Source organism: Octopus sinensis, linkage group LG22, assembly GCF_006345805.1.
Source record: "Octopus sinensis linkage group LG22, ASM634580v1, whole genome shotgun sequence".
NCBI classification, from domain to species: domain Eukaryota; kingdom Metazoa; phylum Mollusca; class Cephalopoda; order Octopoda; family Octopodidae; genus Octopus; species Octopus sinensis.
This window is the reverse complement of record NC_043018.1, coordinates 9,115,289-9,137,788: the sequence shown is the minus strand read 5'-3', so window position 1 is coordinate 9,137,788 and position 22,500 is coordinate 9,115,289. Positions and strand designations below refer to the sequence as shown.

Sequence of the window (22,500 nt, the reverse complement as noted above, 5' to 3'; positions counted from 1 at the left end):
TGAAACAAGTAAAAGATGAAAAATAATTTATGGGAAGACCAGCAGCAGTATTTCAGGGGAGAACCCTCACCTGAAAAGCTTGGGTTACTTTGTCACATGAAAAGTGCCCTCTCCCGATTTCTTTTCCTCCTACTTAAAAAGGCACACACAGGTTAAGTCCATTCAGCCTTGCTACTCTCATCCAATAATAATAATAATAATCCTTTCTACTAAAGGCACAAGGCCGGAAATTTAGGGGAGGGGACAGGTCAATTACATCAACCTCAGTATTCCACTGGTACTTGTATGGCACTATATTGTATAGCAGCATCTCCCTCCTTATCCTTGGTTTCCTCTTCAAATGGTAATTGAAAATAATAATTGCTGCAACCTTCACCAGAAAGATAGGAAGCAGAGAGAGAAAGCAAGTGAGTGAGTGAGAGAGAGAGAGAGAGAGAGAGTAAAGGAAGATAGATAAAGGAAGCAGAGAGATATGGTGGTGCCCCAGCATGGCCACAGCTCGTGAGCTGAAACTAGATGAAATATAAAAAAATAGAAAGATATAGAAGCGCAGGAGTGGCTGTGTGGTAAGTAGCTTGCTTACCAACCACATGGTTCCGGGTTCAGTCCCACTGCGTGACACCTTGGGCAAGTGTCTTCTACAGTAGCCTTGGGTCGACCAAAGCCTTGTGAGTGGATTTGGTAAACGGAAACTGAAAGAAGTCCTCCTAGCATTGCTTGACAACCAATGCTGGTGTGTTTATGTCCCCGTCACTTAGCGGTTCGGCAAAAGAAACCGATAGAATAAGTACTGGGCTTACAAAGAATAAGTCCCGAGGTCAATTTGCTTAAACTAAAGGCGGTGCTCCAGCATGGCCGCAGTCAAATGACTGAAACAAGTAAAAGAGAGTTAAAAGAGAGAAAGAGGAATAGAGGAGGAGAGGACAGCTGGATGCTTGTCCTGTTACAAACCCTTCACTGTTTTTCAAGGGACAAGAGGGGAGAGAGAGAGAGAGAGAGAGGAAAAGAGAAAGTAGACTCACAGTTCAATCATGGTAATTGCATCGTAATTCTTCATGCGGCTATCGTATTTGGTAACATCTCCTTCGTAGACATTTACGGTCAGCTGGACGGAGCGGGAGTAGTGCATGAGGCGCGGAGTGAGGCGGTGAAGATTGGCTACAAGTGTATTTCGGTCCAAATCCACAAGAGCCAACTGCTTCAAACTGGCAATTTGGCTGAACTGATCGATGACACGACATTCGGACGAACCAAAGTCAATACACTGCAATGACAAAGAGAGCCTGTTTTAGAATGGTAAATTACCCTGGCATGCCTTCCACATGAAATAGCAACAGTTAAGTTAGTGTTAAAGCATTTGATGTAGTGTAAATTAAAGACTGTAATTAGAAATAATCCGGCTGTATTAATTATTCTGTACATCATCATCAACATCATCATCGTTTAACGTCCGCTTTCCATGCTAGTATGGGTTGGACGGTTCAACTGGGGTCTGGGAAGCCAGAAGGCTGCACCAGGCCCAGTCTGATCTGGCAGAGTTTCTACGGCTGGATGCCCTTCCTAACGCCAACCACTCTGTGAGTGTAGTGGGTGCTTTTTACATGCCACCGACAAAGGTGCCAGACGAGGCTGGCAACGGCCACGATCGGATGGTGCTTTTTACGTGCCACCAGTATGGAGGCCAGTCGGGGCGGTGCTGGCAACGGCCAAGTTTGGATGATTCTATCATGTGCCACCGGCACTGGTATCACAACTACAATTTCCATTGATGTTGATCGATTTCAATTTTGATTTTCACTTGCCTTAACAGGTCTTCACAAGTAGAGTTTTGTACAGTAATGTATATTGCTGAGGAGTTCTAATAAGGTGGAAACATGTCTAAATTGCCTTTCATACAGATTTGTGTCTTTCAAGGTAGTGGGATAGATCTCAGCTGGACTGAAGTCCACAGATATAAGAGAAGGGAAAATTGCCCAAAGGGTTTACTTGTAGGGTTTGACAGCAAGAGGGGTGAAACATTGAAAGGACATTTTGGAAATATTTCCAATGGTCCCTCAAAGGTAATTTTGGGGCCACTCTTAGTAAAGTACTGAAATAAGGGTATGTGAATGAATGACAAGATCCAGAAAGGTTCAAACACTATGGCCAAGTAGTTTCCTCTATGCTCTTACTTGTTTCCATAACTTGTTTAGTGTTTTTTAAGTATAACGCAACTTCAGACTCACATACACCACACTGTATGTGTACATTACTAAAACTCGAAAACTACCCGACTGATTTCATCCAAATTTTGCACATGCTTTACTTAGGGTCCATGCAGCGTCATGGGCCAAAACAATTTTCAACTTCTCGCCTAATGTGAGCCCGGAGCAATCTCTTATCTCTTACACTATTTCAATATTACATGTCAAAAGTGAAACAGTAACAACTTTATTGTAATGTGAGATAATACTTTCAGTTTAATAATTTCGGTGGCACATAAAAAGCACCAACCGATCGTGACCATTGCCAGCCTTGCCTGGCACGTAAAAAGCACCCACTACACTCACGGAGTGGTTGGTGTTAGGGAGGGCATCCAGCTGGAGAAACACTGCCAGATCAGACTGGGCCTGGTGCAGCCTCCTGGCTTCCCAGACCCCAGTTGAACCGTTCAACCCATGCTAGCATGGAAAGCGGACGTTAAACAATGATGATGATGACTATTAATACTGAGACTATTATCTCACATACACACACATTATGTGTGTATATATATACTAGAAGGTTTGGAGGTGATGTACAGGTATAATATATCAGAAGAAATAAGGTACTCAGAAATCTGGATGGTTTTATATTTACAGATTTTTATTAATATGTCACATGTTTTTATAAATCATACATCTGTGTGTGTGTAGGTATAGGAATAGCTGTGGATAAGAAGTTTGTTCAAGCAAATAGTTTTTGGTTCAGTCCCACCTTAGGGAAGTGTCTTCTATTGTAGTCCTGGGCTCACTAAAGCTTTGTGAATGGATATCGTAGATTGAAACTGAAAGAATCATGTCATGTGTGTGTGTGTATGTATGTATGTGTGAGTATGACTGTAAGGGTGTGTGTGTTTGTGGTCTCCTTGTCTTGACATCTCATTTTAGTTGTAAAGAAGTGTCACTGTCATATAGGCAGTGTCATTCATCTTTGGTGAAATAGTATCTTACTTGGAAACAGGCAAAAATTGGTTACAAGAGGAGCATTTGGATCTAGGAAAAGCTGCCTCAACAAATTCCAACCAACCCATGCAAGCATGGTAAAGTGGAGGTTAAAATGAAGACAATGATGATGATGATGATGATGATGCAAATGTATGACTTTAAATATTCATTCTGTTACATTTTTAAATTCCTCAATAAACTTGAATTATACCAGTGCTTGAACTGCTTTTAGAAATTAGAATGTGACTTACCGATTCTACGTTTTCTTTTCCTAATTCCTTCCTCACAGCCTCATATCTCTGTACGTTCAATGGAATACCAAAGCCAGTAAATTTGGAATGCTTTTCATCTGTGTTTTTGCCATCCTCTTTGGTGGCTATGTTTTCTGTGGCGCTGCTGTCACAAGACTCCTCTTGGCACGTCTCTTCATCTGTTCCGTTGCTTATATTGTGTGTGTTTGAACAACAGTTCCTATCACTGCTTGACTGAGTTTGGAAATTTGTCATAGCGTCTGACATTGTACCAACAAAACTTGGTAAATTCTTTCACTTAACAATCACTGCCAGAAGAAAAAAAATATAGAAAAAAATAACCAATAAAACTCTTCAAGGTCTGTCTTGAGAATCAAGGCTAATCTTCAAGTGAGAGAATATGTCACTGATAAGGTCACAAATGATGATGAACGGACTTTGACAAACAAACAACCGACTGGTTGTTTACTAGTATATTAAACAAACTGTCAATTAGTTAGCCGGTTAGATATTTAATCAACTGACTAACAATAAAGAAATTTTGAACCAGTGCATGTGTTTATTATTATTGGCATAATAATCCTCCCAAGATACAACAAAATAAATATCAAAGTACAATTTTGTTTCTAAAAATCATAGTTTAAATAAAACCATTTTTATTTAAAGAACTTTCATGTTTTAAATAAAATTATATTTCTTCAAAAATATTTCTAAGAATGTTGATGAATGAATAAAAGATCCATATTACCACAAGAGACGAAAATGTTAACACGAATGGTTATTTATATTTTATTACCAATGCTGCACAGACTTTCCAGCAAGGGTACTAAACTCTGAACAACTCAGCTGTCAATAAGTACCATACAAATGCAAGGTTGCCATTACGTTCTGAGTTCAAATTCCGCCGAGGTCGACTTTGCCTTTCATCCTTTTGGGGTCAATAAATTAAGTACCAGTTACTCACTGGGGTCGATGTAATCGACTTAATACCTATGTCTGTCCTTGTTTGTCCCCTCTGTGTTTAGCCCCTTGTGGGTAATAAAGAAATAGGTAAATACAGTATAATATGGTACTGCAACTGCACAAGAAAACATCCCAGCCTGCATCCAAAATTGACCATCTGATAGATTAGCCAGAAGTGACCAATACACTGCAACCTCTGATCTACTGACATGTTTCTACGTTCTATCACCAATACAGTGGTCTTATCAGAGCTGGCTGGTTTTATGGCATTTCCACTCAAGCCTATTTCTTTACTACCCACAAGGGGTTAAACACAGAGAGGACAAACAAGGACAGACAAACGGATTAAGTCGATTATATCGACCCCAGTGCGTAACTGGTACTTAATTTATCGACCCCGAAAGGATGAAAGTCAAAGTCGACCTCGGCGGAATTTGAACTCAGAACGTAACGGCGGACAAAATACCGCTAAGCATTTTGCCCGGTGTGCTAACGGTTCTGCCAGCTCGCCGCCCAAATACAATGGTCTTATCAGAGCTGGCTGGTTTTATGGCATTTCCACTCAAGCCTGTCACCTTACATTGTCTCTCCTTGTGCCCTCTCTCTCTCTCCCCTGATCTTGCACTGACTCCTACATGTCAACAGGACAGGGGAAGCATACAGCATGTTAATTTGGAGGAATGGAGGTCATTGAAGAAGAGAGAAGAAACAACACATCTGCAAACTGATGGTCATAATTTTTTTTTGAAGGATTTTTGTAGCATTTAGCTAAATCACTTTCTGTAGAGAACCATCCGAACGTGGCTGTTGCCAGCGCCGGCCCAACTGGCCTCATGCTGGTGGCATGTAAAAAGCACCATCCAATCGTGGCTGTTTGCCAGCCTCGTCTGGCACGTAAAAAGCACCATCCGATCGTGGCCATTGCCAGCTTCGCCTGGCCTCCGTGATGGTGGCACGTAAAAAGCACCATCTGATCATGACCGTTTGCCAGCCTCGTCTGGCACCTGTGCCGGTGGCACGTAAAAAGCACCCACTACACTCACGGAGTGGTTGGCGTTAGGAAGGGCATCCAGCCGTAGAAACATTGCCAGATCAGACTGGGCCTGGTGCAGCCTTCTGGCTTCCCAGACCCCAGTTGAACCATCCAACCCATGCTAGCATGGAAAATGGACGCTACACAATGATGATGATGATGAGAATGTTTGTGTGTAGCAGCCGTACCATTCCAAATATGTGACCAGTACACCAATGTGAGTCGTACAGATGTTAAGCTGAAGTAATTTTCAGGCCCTGAAGAGGAAAGTAAGTCACTGGAAAATAGCTTTTGTGATGTTCGTTTGTTGCGATGATAGACTGTGGCCTAGAATTTGCAATGATTTAGAGAATTTAGTTTGAACATAGGTAAAGAGTCCTGCAGTGGTTCCTTGATGAATATAACTAAATGTATCTCAGTGTTACTGAAGGAAACTGGGTGGTCATATCTCAACTCACTCCTATTGACCAATGCCTTCCAGGCCCCTGTTCACCAGAGCTGTACATGTAAACATGAAGTGTATCGATTGCATGTGGATGGTGCCCATGTGTGGATAGTTAAGTATTGAAGAGTAGTAACACCTGCACAAGAGCACATGGTTAGAAATAACAACAGGTAGACAATTAAGGTATGGAAGGAAAACCGAGAGATATATAACCAAGCGTTGACAGAGTGTAGACAGGAAAGGGTTGCAATAATGGAGTGATCAGATTCAGGAAATGAGAGACGCATGAGGTTCATTGGGGTGCAACTTAACTATGAGATATTCACACCAGACGTGGTCAGTTATTTACTGATGTCCAAGACAATAATATTCACTTTGGTGCAGTTTTCAATGGTGAGAGACTACGGACATGTGAAAGAAGAGAGTCCTGGTTCTAGAGAAACTACACTGATTGCTGTTGCGAATACAATGAAAGACTAAATGTGCCGAAGGAAGATGTTTTTATCAGCTAAAACAAAAAAAAAAAAAAATACCCAAAAACGAATATCCAGAGGGGACACTAACGACAAAAACAAAACTGGCATAGTGCAAAGTCAATGTATTTGACACTGTGGGGGGATGTGAAAGACAGTCAACGTTTCAGATAAAAGTCATTCGTCAAAACAAAGTAGGAAACGGAAGAAGGAAAAAAAAAAACGTTTGTGATTTCCGTTGATTACATTTATAATTTCGCTTGTCATCAACATTAACTTCTTCAGTATCAAAATCATTATTAAAGAAACCTCACAAACTCTACTTTAATTATCACTGCAGTCATTATCGCAATCAGTGTAATAAACAATTGGTTTTCATTAAAAGGGATAAATAAATCAAGGTCCCCAAAGATTTAAGAAACTGCTTTCAAGCTAAAACAACTGTTAATTGTTGTACAATCTGCACAGAGTAAATAATTAAAGACCGAAAATCATTGTTATGCACATAAAATGACGAAATAATGTTTGTCATGTGTTTTAAACTGTTGCGACAAGAAACAGCAAAGATTAATGGTTTGAGTGTCTCTGAGGTAAAAGACATGACAACAAATTGAGTATTTATGAGACATGTGTCTTAAGCAAACGACAAACCAAACAACCCTACGGACTTGTAACATGTTATTAATAAGAATACGATTAAAACAAAACAGAACAAATCTTACTGCATATTGTAAATGTTGATGTTCCAAAGAAGAAAAATTGTTGGTAAATGGACAGATTCTGGTGTGACTGAAGCAGGGAATGTTTTGGGGTAACACCGGTTCATACCGGAATACAATTATAAAGGACAACGTGGTTTGTAATTAAAAATAAATATTCCTCAAAACAGATAAACATTACACTCGTACTTCACACTGCCCATTGCTGAACTCAGGAATGTACAAGACTTTATCATTCTAAATATATATACATATATATATATATATATATATATATATAATATATATATATATATATATATATATATATGTGTGTGTGTGTGGAAATATATAATACGTGGTTGTTGCATAAATAAATTAGTCTAAATGCTACTATTGTATACTGATTACATGGTGGACTGTCCGCCAATTATATTTCCATGTTTCCTTTCGTTTAATCACTAAACGTTTACCAAAACTAACACGCTTTTAGTCTAATTTCCATTTAGACCGAGTAGTAAACATTTTTTAGCCGCTTACTATTTTCCCATTACACCGCTCCAATTAGTACCTTATAGGTATGTCTTGATTTGTTGCTAGCAACTAAATCCTACTGTTTTTGTTTTTTTTCCTGTCGCTTATTAAACTACTTTACTGTTGAAGAATATATTTGTTCAGCTGTTTTTAACTTTGCAATTTATTTTTTATTTGATGTATAAAATATATTTTAATATTTCAAGGTAAATTCCGTCTGATTCTAAATTCTCCAGTGATGACAGCCCAAGTCGCAGCCGCTGGATTAATTGTTTACCGACGTCTACACAGTCAGATAGAATACTTACTACTTAAGCATTCCTATGGACGCAAACACTGGACACCACCCAAGGGTACGTATTTATAAATTGTTCGTTTTAACGTAAGGAAAATTCAGATCCCGGAAATAACAGCCAATTTCACACACAATACTCTCTTCGCCGAGGTCGACTTTGCCTTTCATCCTTTCCAGGTTGATAAATTAAGTACCAGTTACGCACTGGGGTCGATGTAATAAACTTAATCCCTTTGTCTGTCCTTGTTGGTCCCCTCTGTGTTTAGCCCCTTGTGGGTAGTAAAGAAATACATATAGGCACAGGAGTGGCTGTGTGGTCAGTAGCTTGCTTACAAACCACATTGTTATTGTTCCCAGTTCAGTCCCACTGCGTGGCATCTTGGGCAAGTGTCTTCTACTATAGCCTCAGGCCGACCAAAGACGGAAAGTGAAAGCCCGTCTTATATATATATATATATATATATATATATACATATGTGTGTGTGTGTGTGTGTCTGTGTTTGTCCCCCTAGTATTGCTTGACAACCGATACTGGTGTGTTTATGTCCCCGTCACTTATGGTCATTGCCAGGAAGTAGAGGAGTTAGTAACCAGCTCGTTGTCATACGACAGAAGTGTTTATAACCTAATAATATATATTATTATTATTATTCCGCTGAAGTCGACTTTGCCTTTCAACTTTTCGAGGTCGTTAAAATATAAACCAGTCGACAACTGGTTAATCAACTAGACATCTCCCCCAAAATTTCAGGTCTTGTGCTTATAGTAGAAAGGATTATTATTATTATTATTAGTAGTAGTAGTAGTAGTAGCACCACCACCACTACTACTACAAAATATTAAAAGTAAACGTGAATATGTTTCCGTACGTGCATTTAAAAAAAAATATCAACATGACTTCACTACACTATAACAGCAAGTCAGCTGGGAGCGAAGAGGTGATTAGTTGTGATTTGGCCGCCTCTGCTGACCAACCAACGGGAAGGTGTTACGGCCCAGGTCGGGGTACAGCGATCGTTGCATATAGTCTAATGACATAAATTCCTCCTGGTCAAAGCTACATTCAATAAAAATAAAGCATCTTTTAGACATCATCAATGCCATTGTGGGAGGTGAAAAAAAATTAATGTAAAAATATAATTAAAATGGCGTAAAAAAGTATTTACCCAACTGCGTTTAGTACTTTAAGTATACAAGGAAATTGTAGATAGATATTGTTTTCTTTTATTGGCCGACTTGACTGTCATAGTGGTGGCAACACTTTTCACATGACTCAGAATACTGTGAAAATATATATTTTTTATTGTTTATGGGGCATAAACACACAAAACAACAAACATGTAAATGCAATGGAGGAATTCTGAGCAAAGTTCGAAAATTGAGTAATTGTTTTTCATCAAACTCTCGCCATAGGCCTGAATGTTTATTATACTGATCCAACACAGCCGAAAATAGATTACCATATATATAAACATGTGTCGTCATCTTCATTTAACGTCCCTTTTTCCATGCTGGCATGGGTTGAACGGTTTGACAGGATCCAAGGAGTTGGAGGACTGTTTGAGTTCCAGTGTTTTTGGTATGGTTTCTAGGACTGGATACCCTCCCTAACACTAACTACTTTAAGAAGTGTACTAGGTGTTTTTTCTTCCTTTCTTTTTTTTAATTTGCGTAGAGCAGTGTTATTGGAGTAACCAAATAACTCACAGAACAAAGAAAGAACCCCTCGACTGAGTGGGGTGTGTGAAGTAGACATGGGTGTGACACAGGTGTCTTGTTGCAGGGCTACCCCCCGTTATAAGAAAATGAATGGGAGTTCCTAGAAGGAAGATGAGAATGGTGGCGACAAGGTGTCAGATCATACTCTGAAGGTACAAGGTGTGTATAAGAGAAAATATGACAGAACATCAGGAAAGAGTAGTAGTAGTAGTTCTGGCAGAGTTTCTACAGCTGGATGCCCTTCCTAACGCCAACCACTCCAAGAGTGTAGTGGGTGCTTTTATGTGCTACCGGCACGAGGGCCAGTCAGGTGGTACTTGGAGTGGTTGGCGTTAGGAAGGGCATCCAGCTGTAGAAACTCTGCCAGATCTACTACTACTACTCTTTCCTGATGTGTGTGTGTGTGTGTATCTCATCTTCTTCACCCACTCATTCATAGGAAAGTCCTCAAGCACACCTTCCATTGGGTTCTGTCAGAAGCACCTGTCTCCAATGGATCTAGATGAATCCCCAAGTGAAACCAAGCAAGCTCATGGATGTTATCAAAACATCTAGCTCATGTCCTATCCCATGGTCTCCTGCTGATTGTTTTTTTTCCTATAAAACCTGTCCAACGATTCTTTCCTGAAAAATTCTTATCACATGTCCATAGTACTGGAGGTGTGTTCTCTCTCAATTCAGAGAAGTAGCATCTCTCTATAGTTTTCTATAGTACTTGTACTATAGTGTTCATCAACTATGAGCCTTCTGTTACAGTTCCCTTCTCAACACATCTGCTATAATCTTCTGACCTCCAAGCTACATGCTCTGCCAAATAATTTTATTCTTTGTTGCCCACAATCATATTCTTTCAGTCATTACCCAAGATTCATGACCATAAGTGAACACCAATAGCCAGTTTTTGTCTTTTACACCTGTGGAAGCATGTGGCTTAACGCTTAGGGTATTGGACTCATGATCATAAGATTATAGTTTCAATTCCTGGACCAGGCAACACATTGTGTTCTTGAGCAAAACACTTCATTTCACATTGCTCCAGACCACTCAGCTGGCAAAAATAAGTCAACCTGCAACAGACTGGCATCCCATCCAGTGGGGAATATATACGCCAGGGAAACCGGAAAACCAATCCTTTAAGTCTGTATGACTCAGGAAAAACTTTTATCCTTTTAGTAGAGGCACATAGCCTAGTGGTTAGGGACTCGTGATTGGGGCAACGCGTTGTGTTTTTGAGCAAAACACTTCATTTCATATTACTCCAGTCCACTCAGCTGGCAAAAATGAGTAATCATGCGATGGATCATTTTATTTATGACATAGATTAATACAGCAGATACATTAAGACTAAGAATGTATTAAGAAGAGAAATAATATGTGAAATAAGAATATACATGAAAAATAATAAACAAGAAAAATTTCAATATGTGGAGTGATATAGCAATTAAAAAAATGCCTTATTAAAATTTAAGAATTAAAAATTAAAGATTAAAGTTAGAAAATATATTGACAGTGGTGAGAAACCCTAATGAGGAATTGAAATTCATTAAAATAAATTTGTTTTAAGAGTTATCAAAATCAAATTCAATGACTGGCGTCCATGGGCAGGGTGCAAAGAGCACCATATGAGCATGATATCGACAGAGCAGCTAACCGGCTTCTGTGCCAGTGGCACTTAAAGGGCACCATTCGAGCGTGATCGTTGCCAGAGCAGCCAACAGGCTTCCGTGCCAGTGGCACTTAAAGGGCACCATTCGAGCGTGATCGTTACCAGCATCGCCAAACTGGCACTTGTGCCCGTGCTAGTAGGGTGCCAAGAGCACCATCCGAGCATGATCGTTGCCAGAGCAGCTAACTGGCTTCCGTGCCAGTGGCACATAAAAGGGCATCATTCAAGCATGATCGTTACCAAAGTTGCCTTACTGGCACCTGTGCTGCTGGCATGTGTAAAAGGATTTGAGCGAGGTCGTTGCCAGTACCGCCTGACTGGCCCCCGTGCCGGTGGCATGTAAAAAGCACCCACTACACTCTTGGAGTGGTTGGCGTTAGGAAGGGCATCCAGCTATAGAAACTCTGCCAAATCAAGATTGGAGCCTGGTGCAGCCATCTGGTTTGCCAGCCCTCAGTCAAAATCGTCCAATCCATGCTAGCATGGAAAGCGGATGTTAAACGATGATGATGATGAGTTCTAAAAATATATATAGAGAGAGGGGGGTGGGGTTATAACAACAGGTAAGATGAAGGATGTCCAATAAATCCCCCTCCTCACCCAGCAAATGTAGTTGGGTAACCAGTTTAGTTGCTGATCACCTGACCATGCAACAGGTTGTATCGGGTTACATGTGATGAGTAGCACTTGACATCATAAATTCAATAAACCAGTAATTGGCTCATTAGAAGCCAATTATTGAATAAATGAATCTATTGCTTGCTAATTGCCCCAAAATATCTTATAATAATTCTGCTTGTTATTCCATCACTTAGTCCATCAATAATGCTTTCATGCGATTAGAGGAAAAGAGGGAGAGAGATGTGTCCATGACATGAGGTAGACGGAGTGTAATTGTAACACTTTTGTGGGATTAGTCGAAGGGAAAGAGAAAGAGAATAAGGCAAAGAGGGAGAGAGAATCGTCCATGATGTGAGGTAGGAGGAACTTGATATTTATTACATGGTTAAAAAAAGTTAGTCGAAGGTAGTCATGACATAGAGGAGGAGAGTTTAAAATATAATTTTAGCAGAGGGGTGATGTTCTGATGGTGAGGTTAAAGAAAGGCACAGAGAGAGATGATGATGCTGGTGCTGGAGGTAGCAGTGGTGATCGGATAGTGAAAGGTGTATTTTCTTTTTAAATTGAGTTAAGTTTTTTATATCCTCTATTATTTAACGCAAGTGCATAAATGGAATTCCGTGATATATTCATGCTTATCTATGTGGCAGATATGCAATTTAACTAAAGGTTGTATCATATGTATTCTTTTATTGTTTCATTCATTTGACGGCAGCCATGCTGGGACACCACCTTTAGTCAAACAAATCGACCCCTGGACTTATTCTTTGTAAGCCTAGTACTTATTCTATCAGTCTCTTTTGCCGAACCACTAAGTTACAGGGACATAAGCACACCATCATCAGTTGTCATGCGATGGTGGGGGGGGAGACAAACATATACATATATATATATACACACACATGATGGGCTTCTTTCAGTTTCCGTCTACCAAATCCACTCACAAGGCTTTGGTCAGCCTGACACTATAGTAGAAGACACTTGCCCAAGGTGCCACGCAATGGGGAGATATTTTTTTTGTTTATGGGGGAAATGGAAAAACAAGAGTGAATATTTATGTTATGAGTGCTGTGTATTAAGTCTATAAAATTGTGAATAAAGTATATAAAGTGTTTATATAAAGTACATTAAGTAATCATTGTATTCCAGTTTCCTTCACTTTCCAATGAATAGCAAATGAGCAACAATCTTTCCATACAGACACAACACAGGCTACGCTTTCTCCTCAACCCATAACTTACCATCTTAAAAACAACATACTGAATAAAGCAGTCCTAAATACATTTTCTGATTATATGGGTCGCCATGGTTGGAGCTAAGCTATAACAACAGCATCACTATTAATTCAATGACTGTGAAATTAAATTTCTTGGTTATTCTAGTATTGGGGTTAACTATCTACCAAACAATAGAATTGGCATTTTCTGCAAGACACACCTCAATAAACTTGACATATCTGAACAAAAAATAGTTCCAAGCATGACTTTCCTCAAGAAAAGATAGATTCATATATAAAAACTACTTTATGCAGCTTAATGAGATTTTGAGTGGAGATATTTGATTTTCACAGTGCTGGTGGCACATAAAAAGCACCATTTGAGCATGGCTGCTGCCAGTACCACCTGACTGGCCCTCGTGCCAGTGGCACATAAAAGCATCCACTACACTCTTGGAGTGGTTGGCGTTGGGAAGGGCATCCAGCTGTAGAAATTCTGCCAGATCAGATTGGAGCCTGGTGCAACCATCTGGTTTGCCAGCCCTCAGTCAAATCGTCCAACCCATGCTAGCATTGAAAGCGGATGTTAAACGATGTTCAGGAATCAAAACCATAATCTTACAATCATGAATGAGCCCAACACCCTAACCACTAAACTCTAGATATGTTTCACTGAGAAGGCAAATTTTAAAAGGTGAAAGCAGAGGAGACTGTTGAATCTGATCTGAAGAATTTTCTCTCCAATCCATCAACCTTTTCTCCCATAGCACTGTTAGTTCAGGCGTCTTTGATTGATCAAACAGTGCCACAAGAGAACAATTTGCAACATGCACATTAATGGAAGCAGCTTAAACATGAAAATTTAGTTTTATGGCCTGACTTCCAACAAATTGAGCCTAAAACATTACCAGAACTAGAGACGAAGTTCCAGGTATGGAAGCAAGGTCTAGAATTGAAGGACCTTAGAGATAACCTGGCAAAAACTAAAGTCTTGGTAAGTAGGAAGGCAGGCAAATCACAAATCCCTTCAGGTAGAAAAGGCATAGGTTGAAATTCCATAAGATGTATCCAGTGTAAGCTTTGGACACATAAGATGTACAGCAATATCAGAGGAAGGTTAATGGGGAAAATACCTTTTGTGTGTGAAAGATGCAAAGGTGCAATAAACATCAAAAATATACTGAAAAAGACTCTGTCAACTGCCAGCAGGGTAAGCTAGAGGTAGTATATAGCTTCCATTATCCAGGTGACCAAGTTACTAGTAGATTTGGATACTCCAAGAGCATAGCTGTAAGAGTAAGAAAAGGCTGGGCAAAGTTCAGCGAGCTCCTACCTCTGCTGGCAACAAAGGGCCTCTCCCTCAGAGTGAAAGGCAAATTGTATGATGCCTGTGTGTCAACAGCAGTGAAACATGGGCTGTGACAGCTGAGGAGATGCGTAGGCTTGAAAGAAATGAAGTCAGTATGTTTCACTGGATGTTCATGTTCAACAGAGTATAAGCATCTTGAGAGAAAAGTTGGGCATAAGAGGCATCAGATGTGTGCAAGAGCGACGACTACACTGGTATGGTTGTGATACGTCTGGATGAGGACAGCTATGTGTAAAAGTACCAATCTCTAACTGTGGAGGAAACACACACATATACACATAAACACACACAGCTATGTAGACAATTATAATTCATGCATACATATTTTAACCCTTTAGTAGTCAAATCAGCCATTAGAAGCCCAAGTAGTCTACCTGTTTTATGTTTAAACTGACCAAATCAGGTCTCTCACACCTACCCTACAGTGTCATTCTAACGATAAACAATCACATCATTTAAATCTTGAATCTGAGAAAATGCATGATAAGCATTACATCTGGCAGAGTAATCAGAATACTGAAGGGTTAACTGCAAGTGTATGCCTCCCGCACACACACATCACATTCGTAGTGGAGGCACGTGGCTTAGTGGTTAGGGTGTTGAATTCATGATCGTAAGGTTGTGGTTTCGATTCCTGGACCGGGTGATGCATTGTGTTCTTGAGCAAAACACTTCATTTCACGTTGCTCCAGTCCACTCAGCTGGCAAAAATGAGTAACGCTGCGATGGACTGACGTCCCGTCCAGCTGGGGAACACATACGCTATGGAAACCAGGCCCGTGAGCCTGGCTAGGCTTTAAAAGGGTGCATTTATTTTGTGGAGGCACATGGCCTAGTGGCTAGAGCAGTGGACTCACGGTCGAGGAATCGAGGGTTCGAATCTCAGACCAGGCGATGTGTGTGTTTATGAGCGTAACACCTAAGCTCCACGCGGCTCCGGCAGAAGGTAATGGCGAAACTTCTGCTGACTCTTTCGCCACAACTTTCTCTCACTCTTTCCTCCTGCATCTTGCAGCTCACCTGCGGCAGACCGGCGTCCCATCAAGGTGGGGGACCTATACTCCAAGGAAACTGGGAAACTGGCCCTATGAGCCAGGCATGGCTCGAGAAGGAACAAACAACAACACACCCACACACTCAGGAAGACATGGGACGACATGGTGAAGCATGATCTTCGAACTTTGGACCTCACAGAGGCAGTGACTACTGAATGAGACCTTTGAAGATATGCTGTGCTTGAGAAGAGCCATCAAGCCAAGTGAAATCACGTGGGTGTCACATAACTGGCACCCATGCATGTAAAAAGTACCTTTCAAGTGTTGGGTCTCACAGAGGCAATGACGAAGACCTTTGGCATCATGTCATGCTTGAGAAGACCCATCAAGCCAAGTAAAATTGCAGTCGTGGCAGATACCAGTGTCACGCAAATGGTAACCATGCTGGTGGCACATAAAAGCACCCATTACACTCTTGGAGTGGTTGGCATTAGGAAGGGCATCCAGCCATAGAAACCATGCCAAAACAGACCAGAGCTTGGTGCAGCCTTCCAGCTTGCCAACCCATGCCAGCATGGACAACAGACACTAAATGATGATGATGGTGATTAGTTCTAAATAGAAACAGAACTCACTTTGTCATGGATTTGGAATGCTCCACTATATCGCATCTCTAGGTAAAGAGCATTAACCCCTTAATGGATTATCCCGAGTTTACTCGTGCATTGCAAATGTATCTTTTTAGAACCAGACGAGTATACTCAGTCAAAATTAAATTTTAATTTTAGCACTCAAACGAGTTTATTTGTTTTGTGTCATTTCATTTTTGAGCAATCACAAATTTACTTGTGTTGTTTAAAAAAAATAAGTATTTTTTCATTTGATGGATTTGGCTATCTCGAATGCTTATGTTTTGTATAAAGCATCTTTGGAAACTTCAGCTTCTCCTGTGAAACTGCTGATATTTAGAATGCAAATAATCACCAAGATTATTGAAAAATATAGGCCCTTATTGCCTTCCACGAAACCAGGAAGATCATCATCGATCCCACATCCAACAAGCTTTGCTCCAGCTGGTCACATTCCCATGGGAATACCACCAAGTGATAAGAAAAAGAACCCTACAAGACAGTGTGCAAAATGCGCAGAGAAGAGAGACGCTAAAGGAAAGAAGATTCAAAGAGAAAGCAGATACATGTGTGATGTCTGCAAGATAACTTTGTGTGTAACTCCTTGTTTTAAAAATTATCATTCTAAATAAACTGTCTCATTTTTTAAAAATTTTCCTTTGATTTAAAAGCAAAACATCTTATAAAAAATGGAAGATCGTTAAGTTATATGTATTTTTTCAGTGTCTGAGTTAACTCGTTTAAATCCAAATGAGTAAAAGTACATTTTAATTTCTATAATAAAAAATAAAGGAAACAAGATATAAAACTTTTTCTTTGTAATTAACACAGTGTATATAATTAAAAAAGGAAATAAAAAAATATGCTCTGAAATGAAACGCCATGTCAGAATATAATTGATCCATCAAGGGGTTAAAGAAACAGAACTGATCAATGTAATGTCATTCTTTTGTGAACGTTGTGTAATCCTTGGTCAGCCTTGATCGAACGTACCTAAGATATGCAGGTAATCAGCTGAATACTTTGGTGCAACCTAGATTTGGGTTTCCAGTCCCCCTATATCTTTTCCTAGCTAAGGACCCTACTGTAAACTCAGACCAGTAATGATGATGGTAGACTAAACATTTTACACTCTCTCTGCTATCCAGCTTATTCCTATACTAGCACAATGACTCGGCATTACCGGGTCATAGTGCTAGTGCATGCATATACAGCTGTGTGCGTGCGCACATACACGCGAGTACTGTCCAAATATCCGACCAATCACATACAGCTAGTTGGCATTCAATTGGCGTATCAAGTTTCGAGCATTTTAATTGGGTTTTGGATAGAAAATTCACAAAAAAGTTACCTCTATTGATTTTTTAATGGCTTTGCAGGGTGACTGGGGAAATGTAAAGATGTGCACGACCACCCTTGGACGGTTTTGAATGACCATAGAAAGTGCGAGCCCTCTAACTGAAAAATTGTGGATTTGTATAAAGGACACACACACACACAGACATTTTGCCATTTATATATAGAGAGATGCCTACATATTTCTGCACTGCCAGTCATCACTTCCTCTTCCCAGGGTCTCCTCAGTTGAAATCCCTCCTTTATATTTGCTATCAACCGTTCTTCTTTATCCGTCTCTCACCCTCATCCTTCCCTCTTATGTACTTTACCCACCCCACCCACTCTTTCTGCTCTCTTCTCTTTACCTTCTTGGACTCTCTGACTCTTGTTTCAGTCATGTGACTTTGGCCATGCTGGGGTGCCGTTTTTAGTCGAGCAAATCGACCCTAGGACTTAGTCTTTGTAAGCCTAGTACTTATTCTATCGGTCTCTTTACAGGGACGTAAACACACCAGCATCTTCTTCTTTTCCCTCCACCTCCTCCTCTTCTTCTTCCTCCTCTTCCTCTTCCTCCTCCTCTCTTGCTTCTTCTTCTTCGTCTTCTTCTTCCTCTTCTTCTTCTTCTTCCTCTTCTTCTTCCTCCTCTTCTTCTTCTTCCTCCTCTTCTTCTTCCTCCTCCTCCTCTCTTCTTCTTCTTCTTCCTCCTCCTCCTCTCTTTCTTCTTCTTCTTCTTCTTCCTCCTCCTCCTCCTGCATTCAGACTATTTCCATTGCAACTGTTTCCCTGCATGCATTATCATGTCTGCCTAAAGTGAAGCAACAGAGATTACAGTTCATTGTTTTTGCTGCTTCAAATCCTCTTAATGTTTCTCATTCCATTGTCCTGTGGGTGCAGGTCTAGACATGTGACTGAGAAGTTCACTCCACAACAACACAATTTCCGGTTCAATCCTCCCATGCATTACATTGGCCAAGTGTCTTTTATTGTAACTGCCAATTAACCAATACACCCTGTGGGTGAAATATGAAAGAGGGATGCTAACACAGCACCCATGACTTTCAAAAATGCTTTCCACACTCAGAATTGCTGAAGCAGGGAATAAACTACCTGCATCAGTTGTTACTCTCACTCACCCTTATATAATGTGGGGTAGCCATGCATCTCCTCTACAACAAACCTGTTCCTGTCATCATACTTTAACCTCAACACCTGGCTTAAAGCCAACCCCACTTTGTCCTTCAAAACTCCCAGGCCTCCTGAAATTCAACAACACTACACCTGATGCCGTGGAGGCATACCATATGCCCAGGCATATGGCATAGTGGTTAAGAGCGCGGGCTACTCACCCCAAGATTCCGAGTTCAATTCCAGGCAGTGACCTTAATAATAATAATAACATCGAAAAATACCTTAGGAATGAGAACCCAGGTTCGAAATTTCCCCAAGACACCTGATGAAGGCTGGAGGGTATATCAGCCGATATGTTGTGTTAACAACAAACAAGATGAGGACAAATATCCGTCAAGTGTAAATAATGTACATAATTCCTCATCTCTTAAATATAGAACTGTAATATATTTTTTCATTTATATATATGTATGTATGTATCTATATGTGTGTGTCATTTGTGTCTGTGTTTGCCCCTCATCATCACTTGACAATCGGCGTTGGTGTGTTTACATCCCTGTAACCTAGCAGTTCAGCAAAGTGACCAATAGAATAAGATCTAGGCTTACAAAAACACTTCAAGGCGATGCTCCAGCATGGCCACAATCAAATGACCAAAACAAGTAAAAGAATCCTGTACATTATTCTGTGTACTCTTCATGTACTTTTGGCTGCTTTTTCTCCTGAGTTGAAGTACACACGATCACCATACAATTAGTTCATAATTATATTTCTATTTTATTCTTTGTATGTGTTTGTGTTTTTTTTCTGTAGGCTCGTGTGAAATAGTGCATTGAGTTGCCTCCCTTCGCACACACTGAAAACACAACAAACCCCCCCCCCCAAAAAAAAAAAACGAGTAAAATGGGATGAGTGTTGTGGTAGAGTAGTTATATGGTCAAATGATATTCGTGATCTCAGTGCCCCAGCTTGGCCATTGTCCAAAGACTGGTACTAATGAAAGAAAATATGCTTGTGTATCTGTATATATATATATATATATAATCATCATCATTTATATATTATATGTATTCATAATTTAATATATGTATATATATATATATATAATATATATATAATTTTGATACTTTTTAAAGGATTTAAATATGAGCTCATGATAGATTCATGCTGTAGAAACAATAATTCACCAGATTTATGTATCATGCCTTGTACCTCCAACAATCCTTATGGCTCATATATATATATATAATTATTATTTGAGGGAATAAAATCCAAAACTTACAAGGAAAAAAATTCAATTTAGAAATACTAAATCAAATTTCACACAATATAATATATATATAAAAGGTGTTTTTTTTTCTAATTTTATATATATATATATACACACACATATACATACATATATATGGCCATGATAGATCACTAGCCACTAAACCTTTTCTATTTTCCCTCCCTGTTTCTTTCTGTGTCCCTTTCTGTCGAAGAGCGTAGACTCTAAACGTAAAAGACTTTCTCACTTCCCAAGCGTTAAACTAATATATCTATTTGTTGTTTACACACCTGTCTTCATCTTTTGTCTTTTTTGTAAATTCTCACTATATATATATATATATATATGTGTGTGTGTGTGTATACACATATACACACACACACATATACACATAAGCACACACAGCTATGTAGACAATTATAATTCATGCATACATATTTTAACCCTTTAGTAGTCAAATCAGCCATTAGAAGCCCAAGTAGTCTACCTGTTTTATGTTTAAACTGACCAAATCAGGTCTCTCACACCTACCCTACAGTGTCATTCTAACGATAAACAATCACATCATTTAAATCTTGAATCTGAGAAAATGCATGATAAGCATTACATCTGGCAGAGTAATCAGAATACTGAAGGGTTAACTGCAAGTGTATGCCTCCCGCACACACACATCACATTCGTAGTGGAGGCACGTGGCTTAGTGGTTAGGGTGTTGAATTCATGATCGTAAGGTTGTGGTTTCGATTCCTGGACCGGGTGATGCATTGTGTTCTTGAGCAAAACACTTCATTTCACGTTGCTCCAGTCCACTCAGCTGGCAAAAATGAGTAACGCTGCGATGGACTGACGTCCCGTCCAGCTGGGGAACACATATGCTATGGAAACCAGGCCCGTGAGCCTGGCTAGGCTTTAAAAGGGTGCATTTATTTTGTGGAGGCACATGGCCTAGTGGCTAGAGCAGTGGACTCATGGTCGAGGAATCGAGGGTTCGAATCTCAGACCAGGCGATGTGTGTGTTTATGAGCGTAACACCTAAGCTCCATGCGGCTCCGGCAGAAGGTAATGGCGAAACTTCTGCTGACTCTTTCGCCACAACTTTCTCTCACTCTTTCCTCCTGCATCTTGCAGCTCACCTGCGGCAGACCGTCGTCCCATCAAGGTGGGGGACCTATACTCCAAGGAAACTGGGAAACTGGCCCTATGAGCCAGGCATGGCTCGAGAAGGCACAAACAACAACACACCCACACACTTGCTCACACCATAACAATCAAAGGTGCTAGAACAGAAATTGTCTATCCAATGCCACAATTGAAATGTAGGTATAAAATGATGATGATGATGATGCTTACACACAAAATATGTATACATATATGTATATACGTATGGGTATGAAACAAGGGTGGTGAGTAGAAGTTGGGATATTTTGTATCCTGCCCAGCTTATATTTGCTGCATCCAGTCTCTTCTCTACCCATTTCTCATTCTTCCCATCCTCCTCGTTCACCCATCTCTCATCTCCCACCACTATCTGTGTTGACAGTAGAATCTTCATCACTCTGACTCCTTTACTAAGTCTGTGTATAGCAGACTGCATTCAACTGTCTGTGCCCAGTACACTCTAACGGCAAATTTTCTGTTCTGCCAGTCATCACTCACTCTCCCCTCTGTGGTACTTCTGTTGTTACCCATCACCTACACTTACCTTTGTCCACTTATCACTTCCCTCCTGTTTCCACCCCAATATCTCTTCTTTTCCAACCTTACTCTTACTTTCATCCACCCATTCTGGCCTTTCTACTGTCATTATCACTCTTCTATTCCCCTCCTTGGTCATCTGAGCGAAAGCACACAACTTAGATCATTAAGTACACTCTACACTTACTCTCTTGCTTTTATCAACCTCCCCCCATTTCTGGCCTTTCTACTCTCATTTCTTTATCCTTTTCTTCCCTTCTTGGGTCACCTGAGTTAAAATACTCATCTTAAGTAACTGAATACTCTCTACATATACCATGTAGAAAGCACCCTCCGCCCTTGTGCTGGCATCACAGAGAAGAGCCCTCCACACCCCCATGTTCAAAGCACCCTATCTCCTTTAGCTGGAGCGATCACCCTTTGCACACCCTCTAAAGTGATGGGTGAACAAGGCAGCACCTCTTGTCCAGGTGCCACAATAAAGACACCCAGTACACTCAGAAAAGCCATAGAGATCAAGCCAAATGACATAGGTTGGTTGGCAATAAGAAATGTCTTGGATTGTGATGGCCCCTCTAGGAACTCCTGCTTCTTTGCAAAATGGCTATAAAATGATGGTGATAGACATGTTCTTTTACTCTCTTATTCTTTTACTTCTTTCAGGCATTTAACTGCCTTTTAACTGAAGAAATTGAGCCCAGAGCTTATTCTTTGTATGCCTGGTACTTATTCTATTGGTCTCTTTTGCCAAACTGCTAAGTTACAGAGAGGCAAACACACCAACATCGGTTGTCAAGCGATGGAGTGGGGACAAATACAGACACAGAGACACACACATAAATACACACACACACACACACACATATATGATGGGATTCTTTCAGTTTCCATCTATGCTATAGAAGAAGACACTTGGCCAAAGTGCCGTGCAGTGAGACTGAACTTGGAACCATGTGGTTGGGAAGCAAGCATCTTAC

General features: G+C 40.3%; 2 protein-coding genes across 6 annotated transcripts in view; one reads left to right on the top strand and one right to left on the bottom strand.

The window, feature by feature from the left end:
* Positions 1 to 7,193, bottom strand: part of LOC115223334 (small RNA 2'-O-methyltransferase-like) — a 23,870-nt gene extending 16,677 nt beyond the window's left edge. For both annotated transcript variants that reach the window (XR_005003429.1, XM_029793855.2), the window contains exons 1-3: positions 7,073 to 7,193; positions 3,437 to 3,744; positions 1,023 to 1,264 (exon numbers count right to left, since the gene is read on the bottom strand). Coding sequence is in view for 1 of the 2 variants with exons in the window: in XM_029793855.2 (XP_029649715.1) it covers positions 1,023 to 1,264; positions 3,437 to 3,703 (509 nt within the window). In the remaining variant the exon portion in view is untranslated. The remainder of the gene's footprint in view (positions 1 to 1,022; positions 1,265 to 3,436; positions 3,745 to 7,072) is intronic.
* The window catches only part of LOC115223230 (bis(5'-nucleosyl)-tetraphosphatase [asymmetrical]), a 23,754-nt gene continuing 8,424 nt past the window's right edge, over positions 7,171 to 22,500 (top strand). Inside the window, exons 1-2 of one of the 4 annotated variants that reach the window (XM_036512183.1) lie at positions 7,171 to 7,205; positions 7,819 to 7,935. In XM_036512183.1, coding sequence (XP_036368076.1) covers positions 7,821 to 7,935 — 115 coding nt within the window. In that variant the 5' untranslated portion in view covers positions 7,171 to 7,205; positions 7,819 to 7,820. Of the gene's footprint in view, positions 7,289 to 7,513; positions 7,627 to 7,788; positions 7,936 to 22,500 lie in introns of those variants that run through there. The other 3 variants (XM_036512181.1, XM_029793713.2, XM_036512182.1) reach the window with 3 other exon arrangements.